This window comes from Cucumis melo, chromosome 1, assembly GCF_025177605.1.
Source record: "Cucumis melo cultivar AY chromosome 1, USDA_Cmelo_AY_1.0, whole genome shotgun sequence".
NCBI lineage: Eukaryota > Viridiplantae > Streptophyta > Magnoliopsida > Cucurbitales > Cucurbitaceae > Cucumis > Cucumis melo.
In genome coordinates, this window is record NC_066857.1 from 29,022,560 (window position 1) to 29,041,043 (window position 18,484).

Below are 18,484 nucleotides of genomic sequence, written 5' to 3' on the forward strand. Positions count from 1 at the left end.
CATATTCAAATATTAACTTCTCTCATAAAAACTTTATATTATCATGTATCAAATACGATATATTAATTGTATCATATACAATTTATTTTCTATAATCAATTTGAACAATTCAAAATTAAACAAAAATAAATTTGATTCTCATTTATCCTGAGCTAACAAGGAGACCTTATGGACCTACAAATTGAAACTCCAATGAAATGAGATTAATTAATTAAACCCTTTAATTAAATTAATCTTTATTCATTAACTATCAGTCATTCCACTAAAGACTAATAGTTGTACTCTTTTTACTGTAGATATATTTTTGTGTCCATTAGATATAACTAATCAACAGTGCTATGACCCTTCACAAATTGCTCGTAAGTACAGTTAGGCCAAAAATTACCGTTTTGGCTCTACAATTACATCTAACTCCTAAAGTACCACTGATTCCTCTAATGAACAATAATTATAGTCCTACTATAATTCAACTCCTCTTAGGTCAAAAGAGAGTGTGGTGTCACATTGTTCAAGCGCTGGAATAAGCTCTTAAGAGAACAATTTCTCTACTCACTCTATCTAAAAAGAAGGAGTAACTTCCTTCTTGTGTAGCTGTGTTCCCAGCTCCCCAATCAGATAAATACCTAAAATGGTAGGCATATTGAGTCGGCGACATAGGCCACTCTCACCCATGCAAATCAAAGGACCGCCTTCATAGACAGGAGTTCACAACTCATTCAGGATTCAGGTCAAGTCACCTATGGTCATCTTGGTGAAATGTAGTCTCAACTAGTAACGATGTTAATAAGAGAGACTATTCATTTCATGGTCCGATCTTATACAAACTCTTTGTATAGAATACCCTTGCTCTAATGTCTCGACATGAATGATTAAGATCAAATCATTTGTAGAACTTTAGAACAATTGTAACAACTACAAAGCATGACGTATTCGTAGTGTCACTAGGATAAGGTATCCAACCTTATCCATTTACTACAGACCATTTAGATTATCACTTAAATATGATCCACTTGTATGTCTCCACATACATGTTTAGGTTACAGAAGATAACATTAGATGTTAGTTTATTGATTTTGTGGGTTAATACAACTAAATGTCAAATAAAATAAAACACTTTATTTTATTAGATAAATAAAAATTTTGTATAATTTATACAACTAAAAACTACAAGACCACGAGATTTAGGGCATCAACCCCCAACAAGATTTAATTAAAGTGATATTGTTAGTTTATATATTTATATTGTAATAATAACATTTTGTTTTATTCATTTGTTAATAGGGGCAAAGAAACAATCATCAAGATATATGACGACAAGTTCGAATGAGTTACTTGAACCTGTTTCAAACTTGAAGACTTGTTGATGTTTAAGTTGAAGGAATGGAATTCCCAAAGCGGAAGCATATGAACGTCGTGCAAATGGAATTCAATTTGTAAAATAAAATTTTTTAGAGAAAACAAAACTAAAAGCCTAAGCATGCTTCTATGGAGGAAAAATGAAAAAGACACTTGTAAAGATCCAACTATTTATACTAAGCTGAGGTTACTTAAAGAAAAATAAATAAAATAAAAAAGCTTTCTCAAAACGAAATGGAAAATAAAAAATTTTCATAATCAAAACTTCAAGTACTCATTAATATTATAAATAAACTAATGTATGTAGAAATAAATCTCTAAAATAAAATTCTAACTCGGGCTCTATCTAGTTTTAAAAGAGTCATAATGAAAACATATAAGAATACTGAAATTAAAATTGATAACGGCGAAAGCAATACGTTTCCCTATGGCATGCCATGGTCACTTCTTGTCATTCGTCAACTTTCCTTTACCTCTACCTCTACCTTTGCCTGAAAAATTAAACATTTAAAGAGTGAGTATAAAAATATACTTAGTAAGGGATCTACTACTAGTCCCGCTAGGTATCTGTTAACTTCTTATTAGAGTTTTATAAAGCAGTACTCCTAAACTGACGCATTTTCGAACATGTTCAATCTGGTGATCCCGTAGGAACACCTATTGTCTTCGGTGAACCAAAATGAACACCTAGGACAAATTGGTCTTTAGTGAACCCGAAGGAAACACTAAGACAATCGGGCTGTGAGTGACCCCGTCTAGTCACTTATATACATATCATTTCATACTAGACTGATGATCCTGTCGGACTACACAGTCATAAAAAGGTGGTGATCCCGAGGGACACCCATGTGGGTACGACTCTAATAGATAAAGTTAACTTATCTTCTCTCACTTCATTTAAAACCCATCAAATCTTTTTTTTTAAACTCAAATATTCTCTCTCTTCAATTAACTTTTCCCATCAAATCATACATTTATCTTCTTTTATTCTTTTCTCCCAAAATAATTGTATCTTTTCTCAAATAATTATATTATTCCCAATAATATAATTACTCTATATCCTTTTCACAACTTAATTAATTATATACACACACACATATATAATTAATTATAATTCCCTCAACTTCACCAAATAAATCCACCAAAAGTTCCAAATTTCAAAATAGTTAATTAAATATTTTTCCAACAATATATAATTAATTTCAATTTCTCCAAAATCAAATAATTTCGACAACTAATTCAAATAACACCCAAAATATTTTCAACATGGCCAAAATTAAACTTAAGATAACTAAAATTAAAATTACCTTCTTTTGTGGCGTTACAATCTTCCCTCATTTGAGAAACTTTCATCCTCGAAAGTTCTAATCCTCGAACAACTCGGAGTCTTGCTATCATGTCGTCCTCTCTCTACCATGTGGCCTCTTCGACTCCGTGGTTTCACCAAAGAACTTTGACCAGTGCAATTCGTCTATTACGGGGCATCTTGACCTCTCTTGCCAAAATCTCAACAGGTTGCTCCTCATAACTCAAGTTCTCATCAATTTGCAATGGTTCAAGGTCAACTATATGCGTCGGGTCTACTACATACTTCCTTAACCTAGACATGAAATACATCATGAATTATAAAAAACGCAGGAAGCACCGCCAAACGATAAGTTACAGAGCCAATTCGCTCAAGTATCTTAAATGGCCCTACAAAACGTGGACTAAGCTTTCCCTTCTTTTCAAATCTCAAAACACCCTTCATAGGTGCTACCTTTAGAAAAATCATGTCTCCCACATCAAACTCGAGATTCTTACGCCGTTCATCAGCGTAACTCTTCTGTCTGCTCTGCGCTCTCAACATACGAGTTATAATCTTCTGTATGGCTGCATTTGTTGTTTGAACTAGCTCAAGGCCTAACATTCTCTGCTTACCAACCTCAACCCAACAAACAGGAGATCTACAACACATACCATAAAGATTTTCAAACGGTATCATGCCAATGGTAGCCTGATAGCTGTTATTATAGGCGAACTCCATCAAGTGCAAATGAGAATCTCAACTCCTTGAAAACTCTAGCACACAAGCTCGCCACATATCTTCCAAAATTTGGTTCAAAAGCTCTGTTTGACCATCAGTCTGAGGATGAAAGGTTGTACTGAAATCTAACCTCATGCCCAAGACAATTTAAAGTCCTTTTCAGAACTTTGAAGTGAAACGAGCATCTCTGTCAGAAAGATAGATACAGGCACCTCATGTAGTCTTACTATCTTAGTCATATATAACTGTCCCCACTTACTAGCAGTATAAGTGGATTTCCCTGGAATGAAACAGGCTAACTTCGTTAGCCTGTCAACAACTACCCAAATCACTATATAAAACCCTTCATGGTTCTAGACAGTCCTGTAATGAAGTCCATAGACACATTCTTCCACTTCCACTCTAGCACACTCAAGGGTTGTAACAAACTTGCTGGCTTCTGTTTTGGTGCTTTTACCTGCTGACACATCAAACATCTACTGACAAAGTCTGCCACTTCTCTTTTCATATTTCTCCACCAATAAACACGCTTCAAGTCTTGGTACATCTTCGTACTGCCAGGATGCATAGAATATGGAGAACTATGAGCCTCAGTCAAAAGCTCTGTTTTAACTGCATTGTCTACCGGCACGCACAAACGCCTCTCAAACATAAGTCCATCATCAGAGGATATAGAGAACTCCTCATCTTGCTCTGCTTCTGCCAGGCGACGATTCTTAACCAAATAAGGGGTCATTTAGTTGAGTAACAATAATCCTCTGTCTCAACGTCGGCTGCACTGACAACTGAGCCAACTTTGAGGTAACTTCCCCAACTGAAACTGCAATCTCATCTCTCTCAAAGTCTCTAAGCAAAGGGGCCTACTCAATAATAAGTGATGCTGAATGTAAACCTTCCTACTAAGCGCATCAGCTACCACGTTCACCTTAGCTCGGTGATACAAAATCTCACAATCATAGTCCTTTACTAACTCAAAGCATCTCCTCTATCTCATGTTTAACTCCTTCTGAGTGAAGAAGTATTTCAGGCTCTTATGGTCAGTAAAGATTTGTATCTTCTCTCCATATAAATAGTGTCTCCATATTTTTCAGAGCAAAAACCATTGCTACCAACGCTAAATCATGGGTAGGGTAGTTCTGCTCATGACTTTTCAACTGGCGAGAGGCATAAGCAACCACCTTACCCTTCTGCATCAAAACACAACTCAGTCCTTTCTTAGAGGCATCACTGTAAATCACATAGCATCCAGATCCATCTGGCACTATAAGAACTAGTATAGGAATAGGTTTCTGCTTAAGGTCCTGGAAACTATTCTCACATGCTGGACTCCAAACAAAATGAGTCTCCTTCCTGATCAACTGGGTCAAAGGACTGGCTTTATGAGAGAAATCTTCCACGAACCTTCTATAATAACCTGCTAAACCCAGAAAGCTGTGAACCTCATTGGCTGTAGAAGGTTGAGGTCAACTGGTAACAGTTTCAATCTTTGCTGGGTCTACAGAAACTCCCCCACTAGATACTACATGGCCAAGAAAAGACACCTTCTTTAATTAGAACTCACACTTGGAAAACTTAGCATATAGCTTATTGGCTCGAAGAGTCTCTAAAACTTTGTGAAAATGCTCCTAATGCTTAGCCTCTATCTTGGAGTAAACCAAGATATCATCAATGAAAACTATAACAAAAGTGTCTAAGAAATCCTTAAATAGCTTGTTCATCAGATCCATAAATACAGCAGGAGCATTTGTCAAGCTAAAAGACATTACAATGAACTCGTAATGTTCATATCTGAAACAAAAAGCAATCTTAGAAATATCACTGTCTCTAATCCTCAACTGGTGATAGCCTGAACGTAAGTCAATCTTAGAGAATATAGTGGCTCCTTGTAACTGATCAAACAAGTCATCGATTCTAAGTAATGGATAACAGTTATTGACCGTCACCTTATTCAACTCTTTGTAATCAATGCAAAGGTGCATCGACTCATCTTGCTTCTTCACAAACAGTACTGGTGCTCTTCAAGGTGACACACTAGGTTGAATACAACCCTTGTCTAACAATTCCTGCAACTGGACTTTCAACTCTTTCAGCTCAGCTAAGGCCATTCTATAAGGAGCTCTAGATATGGAAGTAGTGTCTGGCTCTAACTCAATAGCAAAATCAATTTTCCTGGGAGTTGGAAGTTCTAGAAGCTCATCAGGGAAAACGTCAGGGAATTTTCTCACCACCAGTTCAGATGACAAGGAAACTTCTGGCTCTCTAGTGTCTACGCTAGCCAAGATACTCGAAGTACCCTGGTTGAGTAGCTTATTGGCTTTCATAGCTGAGATAACTTTGGGTAGGACCATAGTCCTTGCCCTTTTAAATTTGAAACTAGCCACTGAAAAGGGTTAAAAACTATCTCCTAACGAAAACAGTCTATACTTGCATGGTTAGCAGATAGCTAATCCATGCCTAGAATTACATCAAAATCTTGCATGTCTAAAACTAGCAAAGTTACATCTAACACATGGTTTTCTATCTCTATTTGACATACTCTTATATTTTGTTTTTGGACAACATAACTTCTCCAAATGGAGCAGAAACAAATAATATACTACTCAATGGTTCTACCTATAAACACATATGCTGAACAAATACTGAGGATATAAAAGAATGAAAAGACCCAGAGTCAAAGAACATAAATGCGAAATGCCCCAAGATTGGGAGTGTACTTGTCACTATTGCAGTATCTGCTTGCTCGGCCTTCTGATGAGAAGTGACAAAAACTCTTCCCCGTTTCGAGGTAGTCCTAAACAGTTTCTGAGGACAAAAATCTTGGCGGCTCAACGTCTTGGCTAGAGAGGAAGGCAAATGCATGCAACTTGGTTAAAGGAGGGAATCGGCTCGGGTAAGGGGTCGACTGGTGCTACAGCTTGGAAGACAGAGAGCAGCTCGCGTGCTTGCGCGTGAAGCTCGGGTTCGCGGTTGAAGAAGAAATGGCTCGCACGCACACACTCAACTCAAACGATGACTCGACTTGGATCTACGACTGTAAGTGGCTCAGGTTTACTACGACGGAACGATGACTGAAGCGAATGGCTTGTCAATGGCGCGATGGAGCTTGCAACGGTTTGGTTTACGAAGAACGACTCGGCTTGCGCGACAATCAAAAATTGATTATTGCTCATCGACGACGCTGCTGCACGACTGAAGGATGCGACGGAAATGAAACCGACGGGCAACAGAGATGGTGGCGAAAACACAGACGCGATGGAGATGGGTTGACGGAAAAGATGGAGGTGGTTAGGGTTTTGTGGTGTGAGGAAGAAGATGAATTAATGAACAAACACGCTTCTCAAGGCCTTTTTAAAAAAATTAATAATGATATTATTATTATTTTTTTTTACTTTTACTTTTTCCTTATTTTCTCAATCTTTTCCAAATAAACCAATCATATCTTCTCTCACTTCATTTAAAACCAATCAAATCTCTTTTATTTTTTTAAACTCAAATATTCTCTCTCTTCAATTAACTCTTCTTATCAAATCATACATTTATCTTCTTTTATCATTTTCTCCCAAAATAATTATATCTTTTCTCAAATAATTATATTATAACCAATAATATAATTATTCTCATCATTTTCACAACTTAATTAATTATATATACATACATACATATATATATATATATATATATATATATATATATATATATATATATTTAATTATAATTCCCTCAACTTCACCAAATAAATCCACCAAAAGTTCCTAATTTCAAAATAGTTAATTAAATATTTTTCCAACAATATCTAATTAATTCTAATTTCTCCAAAATCAAATAATTTCGACAACTAATTCAAATAACACCTAAAATAATTTTAACATGGTCAAAACTAAACTTAAGATAATTAAAATTAAGATTACCTTATTTTGGGGCATTACAAAACTAATCTTATGAACCTCTAAGAACTCTTAACACCACGAAGTCTTCCTCGTTATTCTCTAGGACAACAGAGAGTTGTGGACTTCTGTGATTTGGTAAGGGAATTTTTTTTAAGGAGATTTCTTTTTCTTTCTGGAATGTAGAGAGATCGACCCATTTCAGAGAGTATAGAGTGCAGAGAGATTTTGTATATCTCAACTATCTTAAGAGAGATGGAGGAAAGTTATCAAAATAACTCTTTCTCTCTCTATGCACGTAGGAGTTATTTAATTAATTAATTATATATTAATAAAATAAAATTAATATAAATTTAATTCATATTATATCTCTCATAATGTAAACTTTATATTATATCATACATAATATAAGCAATGGTTTAGATCTCTCATATAATCTATAATGCTAATATGAATCGAATCCATATTAATTTACCTATAGTTTATTTATGAATCTTATTCATATTATTATTATTATTTAAATCATATTCAAATATTAACTTCTCCCATAAAAACTTTATATTATAATGTATCAATCACATTATATTAATTGTATCATACACAATTTATTCTCTTTAATCAATTTGAATTCAAATTAAACCAAAATAAATTTGATTTTCATTTATCCTTATTAAGCCAACAAGGGGACCTTGTGGACCTACAAATTAAAGCTCCAATGATATGAGACTAATCAATTAAATTATTTAATTAAATCAATCTCTATTTATTAACTATCAATCATTCCACTAAAGAATAATAGTTGGACTCTTATTACTGTAGATATATTTTTGTGTCCATTAGATATAACTAATCAATAATGTAATGACCCTTCACAAATTGCTCGTAAGTATAGCTAGGCTAAAAATTATCGTTTTGCCCTTGTCTACATCTAACTCCTTAAGTACCACTAATTCCTTTAATGAACAACAATTATAGTCCCACTATAAATGAATTCCTCTCGGGCTAAGAGAGGGTGTGGCACCACATTGTTCAAGCTCTGTAATCAACCCTTAAGAGAGTAATTTCTTTAATTACTTTATCTATAGAGAAAGAACGAATTCCTTCTTGTGTAGCTGTGTTCCCAGCTCCCCAATAAAATGAATCCCAAAAAATGGTAGGCATATTGAGTCGGCGATATAAGCCATTCTCACCCATGCAAAGCAAAGGATCATCTTTAAAGGCAAGAGTTCACAACTCACTCATGATTCAGGTCAAGTCACCTATGGTCATCATGGTGAAATGTAGTCTCAACTAGTAACGGTGTTAATAAGAGAGACTATTCATTTCATGGTCCAGTTTTATACAAACTCTTTGTATAGAATACCCCACTCTAATGTCTCGACATGAATGATTAGGATCAAATTGTTTGTAGCACTTTAGAACAATTGTAATAACTACAAAGCAGGTTGTATTCGTAATGTCACTAGGATAAGGTATCCAGTCTTATCCATCTACTACAGACCATTTAGGTTATCACTTAAACATGATCTACTTGTATGTCTCCACATACATGTTTAGGTTACAGAAGATAACCTTGGATGTTAGTTTATTGGTTTTGTGGGTTAATGCAATTAAATGTCAAATAAAATAAAACACTTTATTTTATTAGATAAATAAAATATTTGTATAATATGTATAATTACAAATTACAAGACCACGAAATTTAGGGCATCAACCCAACAATCTTCCACTTGTCCTAAAGCTAGTGAGGTGTACAACATAAAAGTTAACACACTATAAAAGTACATAAAACAAGAAACTAGGGCATACAATACGCACCTAGTAAATCTTCCACTTGCCCTAGATTAAATGTTGCATGTCACGTAGACCCACACTCTCTAGGTGACCCTAAAACACCTTAGCTGTGAGGGGCTTTGTAAACGGATCAGCAACATTGTGCGTCGAAGCTATCTGTGTGACGATCACGTCCTCTCGATGCATTATCTCTCGGATCAAGTGATACTTGCGTTCAATATACTTTCCCCCCTTATGGCTTATGGGCTCCCTAGAATTAACCATAATCCCACTATTATCATAGATTAAAGAGTAATTGACTTTGACATGGTTTGAACTACTTCCAAATCAGTCAAGAATTTCCTCAGCCTCTTTGGCAACTTCACCAGCTGTAACATATTCTGCCCCATGGTGGAGTTAGCAATACATCCTTGCTTGATACTTCTCCATGAAGAGATGAAAACCCTTTACAGCGGAAGAATTACAGAGATCCAATTTTAGTTGGAACCTTAAAAAATACCAATACATTGTCAAAAATTACAAAGCTAATTTTTATGGTTAAACATGCTTTGAAGAAAATACAGAGAAGAAGAACTTACTCTCATTGACGACTCTGAATCTACCAAATACCAACTTGGGGCACCACCACTTGGAAACCTTCCTATTCTCTGATTGAGATAGTTTGTGGGAACCAAATTGGATTGAGAAAATTTTTCTTTACAGAGAAATTTTTTTCAGAAAGAACTAGAGAGCAACTCAGTCTTTGCAGAACTCACCCCTCAAAAAAATTTCGTTACGCAAAAATTCCCTCTTCTTTAGTCGGAAGAAGTGGGAAGTTGAGAGAATATATAGAAACGTGGGAAAACCACCCACATTTTCAATTAATTTAATAAATAAATATTAAATTAATATATATTAAATTAATTAATTAATTAAAATAATTAATTAAATCATATTTAATTAATATTTCATTTAAATCATATTTAAATGAATATCTCTCGCATAACCTATAGTTTAATTTAATTAAATCAAATTACACTAAACTATTAATTAGTTCTCCAATTAATTAATTTCTAAATTAAATATCTTATATTTAATTTAATCCAAAATTTGAATCATATTCAAATATAAATTTCTCTCATAACCTATAGTTTTAATATGTATCACATACACATTAAATTTTAACATATAGTTTTAATATGAATCTAATTCACATTAAACTAATATTTGAACTCATCCAAATATTTTATTCTCTCTTAATTTAATTTTGAATCATATCCAAAATTAAATTTATATAATAAAGTCTAATTAAAATATAAACTTTATATTATAATGTATCAATATACATTATATTAATTCCCAAAGTAAATTTAAACATTTCAAATTATTGAACATTTCAAATTATAACTAATATAAATAAATCTCATTACTCTTTATGAGCTAGAAAGGGGACCTAATGAACCTACAGATAAAAAACTACAGCGATATGAGATTAATTAGCTAAACTCATTAACCACATTAATCAATATTCATTAACTGTGTGTACACTCCACTAAAGACTCACAACTAAACTCTTCTCACTGTAGATATATTTCTGTGTCCATGGATATAGACCAATACCAGTAAGTTAGTCCTTCACAAGTGTTCGTAACATCAGCTGGGTCAAATAACCGTTTTACCCCTGGGTTACTTTTAGTCCTTAAATACTAATGCTCCTCTAATGAACAACCTGTTTATGGTCCATCCACTAAACAGAAACCCCTCTCGTGCCATAGAGAGGGTAGGACTCTTTGTTCAAGTCCCGGAGACACCATTTAAGGGAACACTTATCAACTAACCCTAAAGGTGGGAAGAAGTGAATTTCATCTTGTGCGAATTGTTCCCAGCTCCCCACTCGGTCTTGTTCCCAAAATGATAAGCATATTGAGTCGACAATTTGACCACTCTCACCCGTACAAATCAAAGGACAATCCCTCGCAAACAAGAGTTCATAATACACTTAGGATTAAGACTAAGTCAACTAGGTCATCCTAATGAAATAGAAATCCAATTAGTTAACATAGTTACATCTAGTGATTACTATTTCGTAGTTCAGTCTTATGCAAACTCATTGCATAGGATACCCTCACTCGCATGTCGCATACATGAACGCATTGGATCAATGTGTTTGTATCAAATACAAAGTGAGCCGTATCCATAGTGTTATCAGGATAAGGTATCCAACCTTAACCCTATACTATAGACCCTTTAAGCTGATCTTGAACATTGATCCCCGTATATCTCTACATACTATTCAAGACTCATCAAACAGCTTAGGATGTTAGTTTATTGGATTTAGGTTATTAAGATAAAACTAATAATATAATCAATAAGACTTATTGAAATTATAATAATAAAACACTTTATTAATGACGATCAATTGATTATATTTACTACCTACGAGTTTTAGGACATAAAACCCAACACTCCAAACTACAGCTCCTTCGTTAAAAGTGAACACTAAACCTGAAGTAGATTTTCTAGAATCTCTATTAGTTTGAAAATTAGAGTTTGTGTATCCTGTCAGAATCAAATCCTTAGAACCATACACAAGCATGTAGTCCCTCTAAGATACTTGAGGATAGTTTTAACGGCAGTCTAATGAAGTAATCCTGGATTAGATTGATATCTACTATCCTCACCACATAACAGATGTCAGGTCTAGCACATAACATCACATACATCAAATTTCCAACAGCTGATGCATAGGGGATATGTCTCATTTCTTCAACCTCTTGAGTTGTCTTAGGACATTGTTCCTTAGACAAAGTAACTCCATGCCTGAAAGGTAGTAAGCCTCTCTTGGAGTTTTCCATTGAATATTTAACAACTATTTTATCAATATACGATGCTTGAGACAAAGCTAGCGTTTTGTTCTTACGATCTCAAAAGATATGAATTCCCATAACAAATTGTGCCTCTCCTAAGTCTTTCGTTTCAAATTGGGCTGCCAGCCATTGTTTGATGTCAATTAGTACACCTACATCATTCCCAATGAGTAGGATATCATCTACGTATAGAACTAAGAAAGCTACTGAATTGTCAATGATTCTCTTGTAGACACAAGGTTCATCAACAATTTGATCAAAGCCATAAGATTTTATTTTAGTATAAAATTTTATGTTCCAAGATCGAGAAGTTTGTTTCAATCCATAAATGGAACGATTAAGCTTGCAAACCTTTTGCTCTTGACTTGGAGCTATGAACCTTCTAGTTGTTGCATATAGATGGTCTCTTCAAGATTGCCATTCAGAAAAGCAGTCTTAACGTCTATTAGCCAAATCTCATAGTCATAATATACAATAATGGAAAAAAGTATTTGAATAGACTTTAACATGACAACAAATGAGAAAGTCTCCTCGTAGTCAACTCCCTCAACTTGGGTATAACTCTTTGCCACTAGTCTAGTTTTAAAAGTTTGCACCTTACCATCTGCACCCCTTTTTCTCTTGTAGATCCATTAACAACCTATACATTTTACCCCATTAGGTTGATCTATAAGATTCCGGACTGAATTGAAGTACACAGACTTCAATTCAAGATTCATAGCTTTGATCCATTCATATTTATCCACATCCTCCATTGCCTTCTTAAAAGTCAATGGATCCTCAACGTTGCCATAAGATATGACATTTAAGGTTTAGTTAAACTCATATAACGAATAAGTAAGTTTGTAACCCTCTCACTTGGTCGAGGTTCCCTCAACGATTGAGGTTGATGTGTCATAGTAGATGAACTGACATGAACAACTCTTGTTAATGCACTGGGCTCTTCAACAACTCTTGTTGAAGGTTCAGTAGTTTCATTGGTAAGTTCATCTAATACTATCTTACTACGCGGTTTGTGCTCCCTTATGTGGTATTCTTCTAAAAATGTAGTATTTTTCGATGCAAACACTTTATTATCTTTAGGATCACAAAAGTAACCACCTCTGGTTCCTTTGCATAGCCTACAAATAAACATAATTTTGAACGAGATTTCAATTTTTTAGGATTAGTCTCAAGCACGTGTGTTGGACAACCTCAAATTCTGAAATGACGTAAACTACATTTACGATCATTCCATAATTTCAAAGGTGTTTCAGAAACACTTTTAGATGGAACACAATTCAAAAAATAGACTACAGTTTGCCCTGCATAACCCCAAAACAAATTAGGTAAGTGAGCGTAACTCATCATAAATTGAACCATGTTCAACAAGGTTCGATTTCTCCTTTCTAATATACCATTCTGTTGAGGTGTATCGAGTACTGAGAGTTGGGATACAATTCCACATTCCATCAAATAGTTTTTGAATTTCAAATCCATATACTCTTCACCTCGATCTGATTGAAATGTTTTAATAGTTTTACTTAATGCATTTTCAACTTCAACCTTGTATTCCTTGAACTTTTCAAGGGCTTCAGACTTATGTTGCATTAAATAAACATACCCATATCTTGAATAATCATCCGTAAAAGTGATGAAATATTCAAATCCTCCTCTTTCTTTAATATTCATAGGACCACATAAATCTGAATGTACAAGTTCTAGGGGTTCTTTGGCCCTATGAACTTTTCCAGTAAAAGGTATTTTGGTCATCTTACCTTCAAGGCATGACTCACATACAGGTAAAGAATTTTCTTCTAACTCGCTTAGAAGTCCATTCTTTACTAATCTCTCAATCCTATTGAGAGTTATGTGCCCTAATCTTAGGTGTCAAAGATGAGCAATTTCTTTTGCATAAATTTTAAGTCTTTTATTTTGAGTCACTGCAGTTTTGACCATTTCAGTATTAAGAAGGGCTTTAGATGTTAATGATCTTAACACATAAAGACTATTTTCTAATTTTGCATAACAAATCTCAACACCATTTTTGCAAATAAACACTTTAATTACATTAAAAGTTAACGAGTAAGATTATTCTAGTAAGCACTTTACAGAAATCAAGTTCCTTTCTAAATCAGGAACAACATATACATTTTCTTCTAATAAAAGAAAAGATTTATGTAAACAAAGTCGAAGCTCTCCCACTACAATCGCTGAGACAATATGTCCAGTTCCAACCTGCATCGTCATCTCTCCAGTCTCCAACTGCTGCCAGGAACTAATTCCCTGAAATGAAGAACAAACTGATTAGTGGCACCTGAATCTATTATTCAGGCAGAATCATCATTTTCCATTAAACAAATCTCTAGCACTAGTAAATCATATTTACCTTGTTTGGCTTTCTTCTTTTCTGCCAAGTACTTGAGATAGTTTCTCTTCTAGTGTCCCTCTTTGGTTGCAATAGAAACATATTCCCTTTGCAGCCTTGGCTTAGCAGTAACGGGGTTAACTTTATTTCCTTGACCACCCTTCTTCTTCTTCCACTTCTTAGTGCCAGATGAAGAAGACACAAACTTAGTTCTAGAGGTCGAGCTTCTATGAAACTTTCTTGTGGAAGTAGCAACATTTGCCTCTCCCTATTGTCCCTTGATTTTCATCAGAGACTCAAAAGTCTATAGCTCATTGAGAAGGGTGGTAAGGGTATAAGAAATCCTATCCATAACATCATTGCTTCTAAATTGCACAAAATAAAGCTAACCTGATAGGCTTCATCGATGACAGCCCCATTCATTTCTGCGACGTTGAAATGAACCATCATACTGAGAACATGTTCTTGCACTAAGGCTCCCTCGTTCATACAAGCATTATAAATGTATTTTAGAGCATCATGCTTGATCTGATAAGAGGTCTGACCAAACATCTCCTACAAGGAGAAAATAATCTCACGAGCAGTGAGAACTGATTCATGTTTCTTGGCCAATACTTCAGATAAGCTTGCTAAGATGTATGCTCTGGCTTTTTCATTTGCCTTGACCCAGTGCTCATGTGCTTCTCGAACAATTCGAGTTGCATTAGCAGCTGGGACTTGAGGACACACCTCAACTAGAACAAATTTAAGGTCATCGGTGATTAGCATAGTGTTGATAGTATTTTTCCAAGATGGATAATTATTGTCATTAAGTTTATCAGCAGCCAACATATTCAAAGTAGCAACCGTCATTATCAAATTTCTGAAAACATACAATTTATTAATATTAGTTATACTAGCATTTTCAATTAATTTAGCAAAATTTTAATATATCCTAAGTGATCTATTTTGCAATGATGCTTCAATGAGGTAGAATAAAAACCTCCGTAGGTTGATTAATTGTCTCAAATTGTCCCTTCACTAAATTGAGACAATCTCAACTAAATATTACACTAGTGTAACTTTTATTCCTATAATAGTTAGTCATCATTATTTAGTCAAGAAATGATTAACTTAAAAATTTCTTGGGAGTGTAACCTTTCATTTTAGATTCTAAAGTTTCGCCCCAATAAGTAATTCGTAGAAAAAATCGATCGGAGCAAAAACTAAAGTAATCCTATCCATTTTTGAAGTTTGAGTAAAATCTCATGCAAATACCTTCCGTAGAGGACACAAGCAAAGGTACCTCAAGGCCGAGCATGAGTATTTACTAGAAACTAATTAAAAAGACTGCGGGATGTGTTGACACACATCTCTCTCTCACTTACTATAAACACTATCTCTATTCACCTTGTTCTTGACTTGTGCAAACACCATCCGTAGGGAGAGTGGTTTACAAAGTAACCATGATACTTATTAAGCAAATCAAAAACACTATCTCCAAGTAGTTTACAAAGTCCTTCACGGCTAAAATGTTTGAAGGTCACCTAAATAGTTTTGGTCCACGAAGTTTGTGCACTAGGACAAGTGAGAGAGTTTTTGGGTGTATGCGCCCTAGTTTATTGTATTCATATGTTTAATGTACTCATATAAGTAATTCTCTCATGGTTAAATTCAACATTGTTTTATCCCATTAGGAGTTTTAGTCCAAGTGGGAGTTTGTTGGAATTTATGTCGTAAAACTCGTAGTTTGTAGTTTAAATAATATTCTATTCAATAAAATGGTTATTAAGGACTTCTTAGTGAAAATAGAATACTATAATCTTGAATCCAATAAACTAAGGTCTCGAAGCTATCTAGTGTAGATTTCAACTTTAGGTAGAGACATAAACATGGATCAAGTTCAAGTTATAGCCTAAACGGTCTATAGTGTATGAATAAGGTTGAGCATCTTATTTTGGGAACGCTATGGATACGACCCGTTTTATAGTCAATACAAATGATGTGATCCTAAATCGTTAGTGTAGAGACATGGGAATGGAGGCATCCTATGTAAAGAGTTTACATAAGACTAGAACCATGAAATAGTCACTTTTAAGTTATAACACCGTTAACTTTATAAAACTAACTATTTCGATTATTTTTAAGTTATAATACCGTTGACTTTATAAAACTGACTATTTCGGTTATTGATGACCTAGGTAACTTAATCTTAATCCTGAACTAACTATGAACTTTTGTTCAAACAAAATTATCCTTAGATTTGTATAGGTGAGGGCAGCTAAATGGCGCTCATAACTTAATCTAGTCTATGTAAACAGTTTACATAAGACTAGAACCATGAAATAGTCACTTTTAAGTTATAACACCGTTAACTTTATAAAACTAACTATTTCGATTATTTTTAAGTTATAATACCGTTGACTTTATAAAACTGACTATTTCAGTTATTGATGACCTAGGTAACTTAATCTTAATCTTGAACTAACTATGAACTTTTGTTCAAACAAAATTATCCTTAGATTTGCATAGGTGAGGGCAGCTAAATGGCGCTGACCCAATAAGCCTTCCATTTCAAGGGTAAGATCGGGTGGATGGCTAGGAACATAGAGTGCAAGACAAAATTTCCTAATACCTGCTTTAGGATTAGTAGATAGGTTGTTCTCTCAAGGACTGAATCCAAGTCTTGAACAAGGGGCCACACCCTCTCATTGGTCCAAGAGGGATTTGGCTTATACGTTAGACCTTAAACCAATTATTCAATAATGGATCAGTGGGACTTAAGGAACAAGATGTATTTTCGGGGGTAAAATGGTATTTTGACTCGGTCGAGATTACGAACAATCTATGAAGGATTAATTTACTGATCATGGTTATATCAGATGGACAAAAATATATCTATAATGAGGGGAGTGCAACTACAGGATTTTAATGGAATGACTCATTAGCTAATGAATGTTAATTAATTAGCTCGATCTAAAAGAATTTAGCTAGTTAATCTCGGATCATTGGAGCTCATGATCTATAGGTCCATTAGGTTCTCCTGCTAGCTCATGCGAAATTAACTTAGAACACTAAGTTAAAATAATTTGAATTGTTCGAATTAGGTAAAGAGAAATAAACTGACAAATATATTTAATATAGTCATCGGCTATATGTTTGAGATAAAACTTTATGTTTAAATGTGATTTAAATATTAAAAATATGAATATAAATACATATTCGAAAGCTTAAAATTGATAAAGATGGTCAAAGTTACTTTTGACTTTGAAAAGTCGAACTTTGACCGATTTTATCTTCAAATGTGATTTAAATTTAATAGAAATGAATGCGAATTCATGCTCGGAAGATCAAAATTAGTCAAAACGAACAAAATGGTCAAAAGTTAAAATGTTGACTTTTGACTTGAAAAGTAAAATTTTGACTTTGACTAGAATTGTCAAATGACCATCTTGGCCTTTGACTAAAATTAGTTGGAAAATCCAACATTTTGTTGGATAATCCCACTAACTCTTAGTGGACTAAGTGGAAGCTCATAGTGACGACATCAACCCCACTAAGAGAAATTAGAATGATGATTAATTCTACTAATTGTTAGTGGAATAATAGGTGTTGAATGTAATTAAGTTATTTAAATGCCATTTTTCAAAAATTAAAAAGACTTTTTGCCTTTTTTGATAATTTTGATTTACAAAAATTATTCCAATTTTTACTCTCTTCAAATATTTCAACCCTAAATCCCAACCTTCAAAATTCCATCTATCTCTCTTTTCCTCCACCTTACGTGTCCCACAACCCGATTATAAGTTCAGAGAAAAGCAAATCAACTCTAGTGGTGGTCTTGGAATCGTGTTCAAGACGGGATTTTGAGGAATGAGTGTCTTCGAAGGTATATTTCTCACTTTATCCCTAATTTCATTTAATTAGGGTTCTTTTAAGCATGATTAATCTCTAAGATATTGAGATACAATTAGAGTAAGAATAGATCCGTTTCTTCTGTTGCACTTGTATGCTTTCCAACAATTACACGATCGCGTATCATCTCCTATCTATACGATCGTGTATAATTTCCAACACGATCGCGTATCATGATCGTTTAGAAGAAAAATTACACGAAACATTTTTTCTCATCGTTAAAAAGAACTACACGATAGTGTATCATTTCTTAAGCGATCGTGACACAATCGTATATCATTTTCTACATAATCATGTATTATGATCGTTTAGAAGAAAAATTACATATGTGCATGTA

The 18,484-nt window shown here is 34.1% G+C and overlaps 1 protein-coding gene across 1 annotated transcript; it reads right to left on the minus strand.

Annotated features, from left to right (window-relative positions):
- Window positions 1-2,956: 2,956 nt before the first annotated feature.
- On the minus strand, window positions 2,957-5,703 carry LOC127148505 (uncharacterized). Its single transcript, XM_051082468.1, has 5 exons — window positions 5,441-5,703; window positions 5,116-5,170; window positions 4,483-4,569; window positions 3,742-4,097; window positions 2,957-3,302 (listed from the first exon to the last, which is right to left on the minus strand). The coding sequence occupies exons 1-5, from the start codon at window positions 5,701-5,703 to the stop codon at window positions 2,957-2,959; spliced, it is 1,107 nt and encodes a 368-aa protein (XP_050938425.1).
- Between the last annotated feature and the right edge of the window lie 12,781 nt (window positions 5,704-18,484).

Coding starts and splice junctions, on each gene's coding strand:
- LOC127148505 (XM_051082468.1), bottom strand. CDS start 5,703: ATGAAAGCCAATAAGCTACTCAACCAGGGTACTTCGAGTATCTTGGCT. Junction 5,171..5,440: donor AAAGTCCAGTTGCAGGAATT/GTTAGACAAGGG, acceptor TTTTTGTTTCAG/ATATGAACATTACGAGTTCA. Junction 4,570..5,115: donor GCTTGACAAATGCTCCTGCT/GTATTTATGGAT, acceptor GTTTTGATGCAG/AAGGGTAAGGTGGTTGCTTA.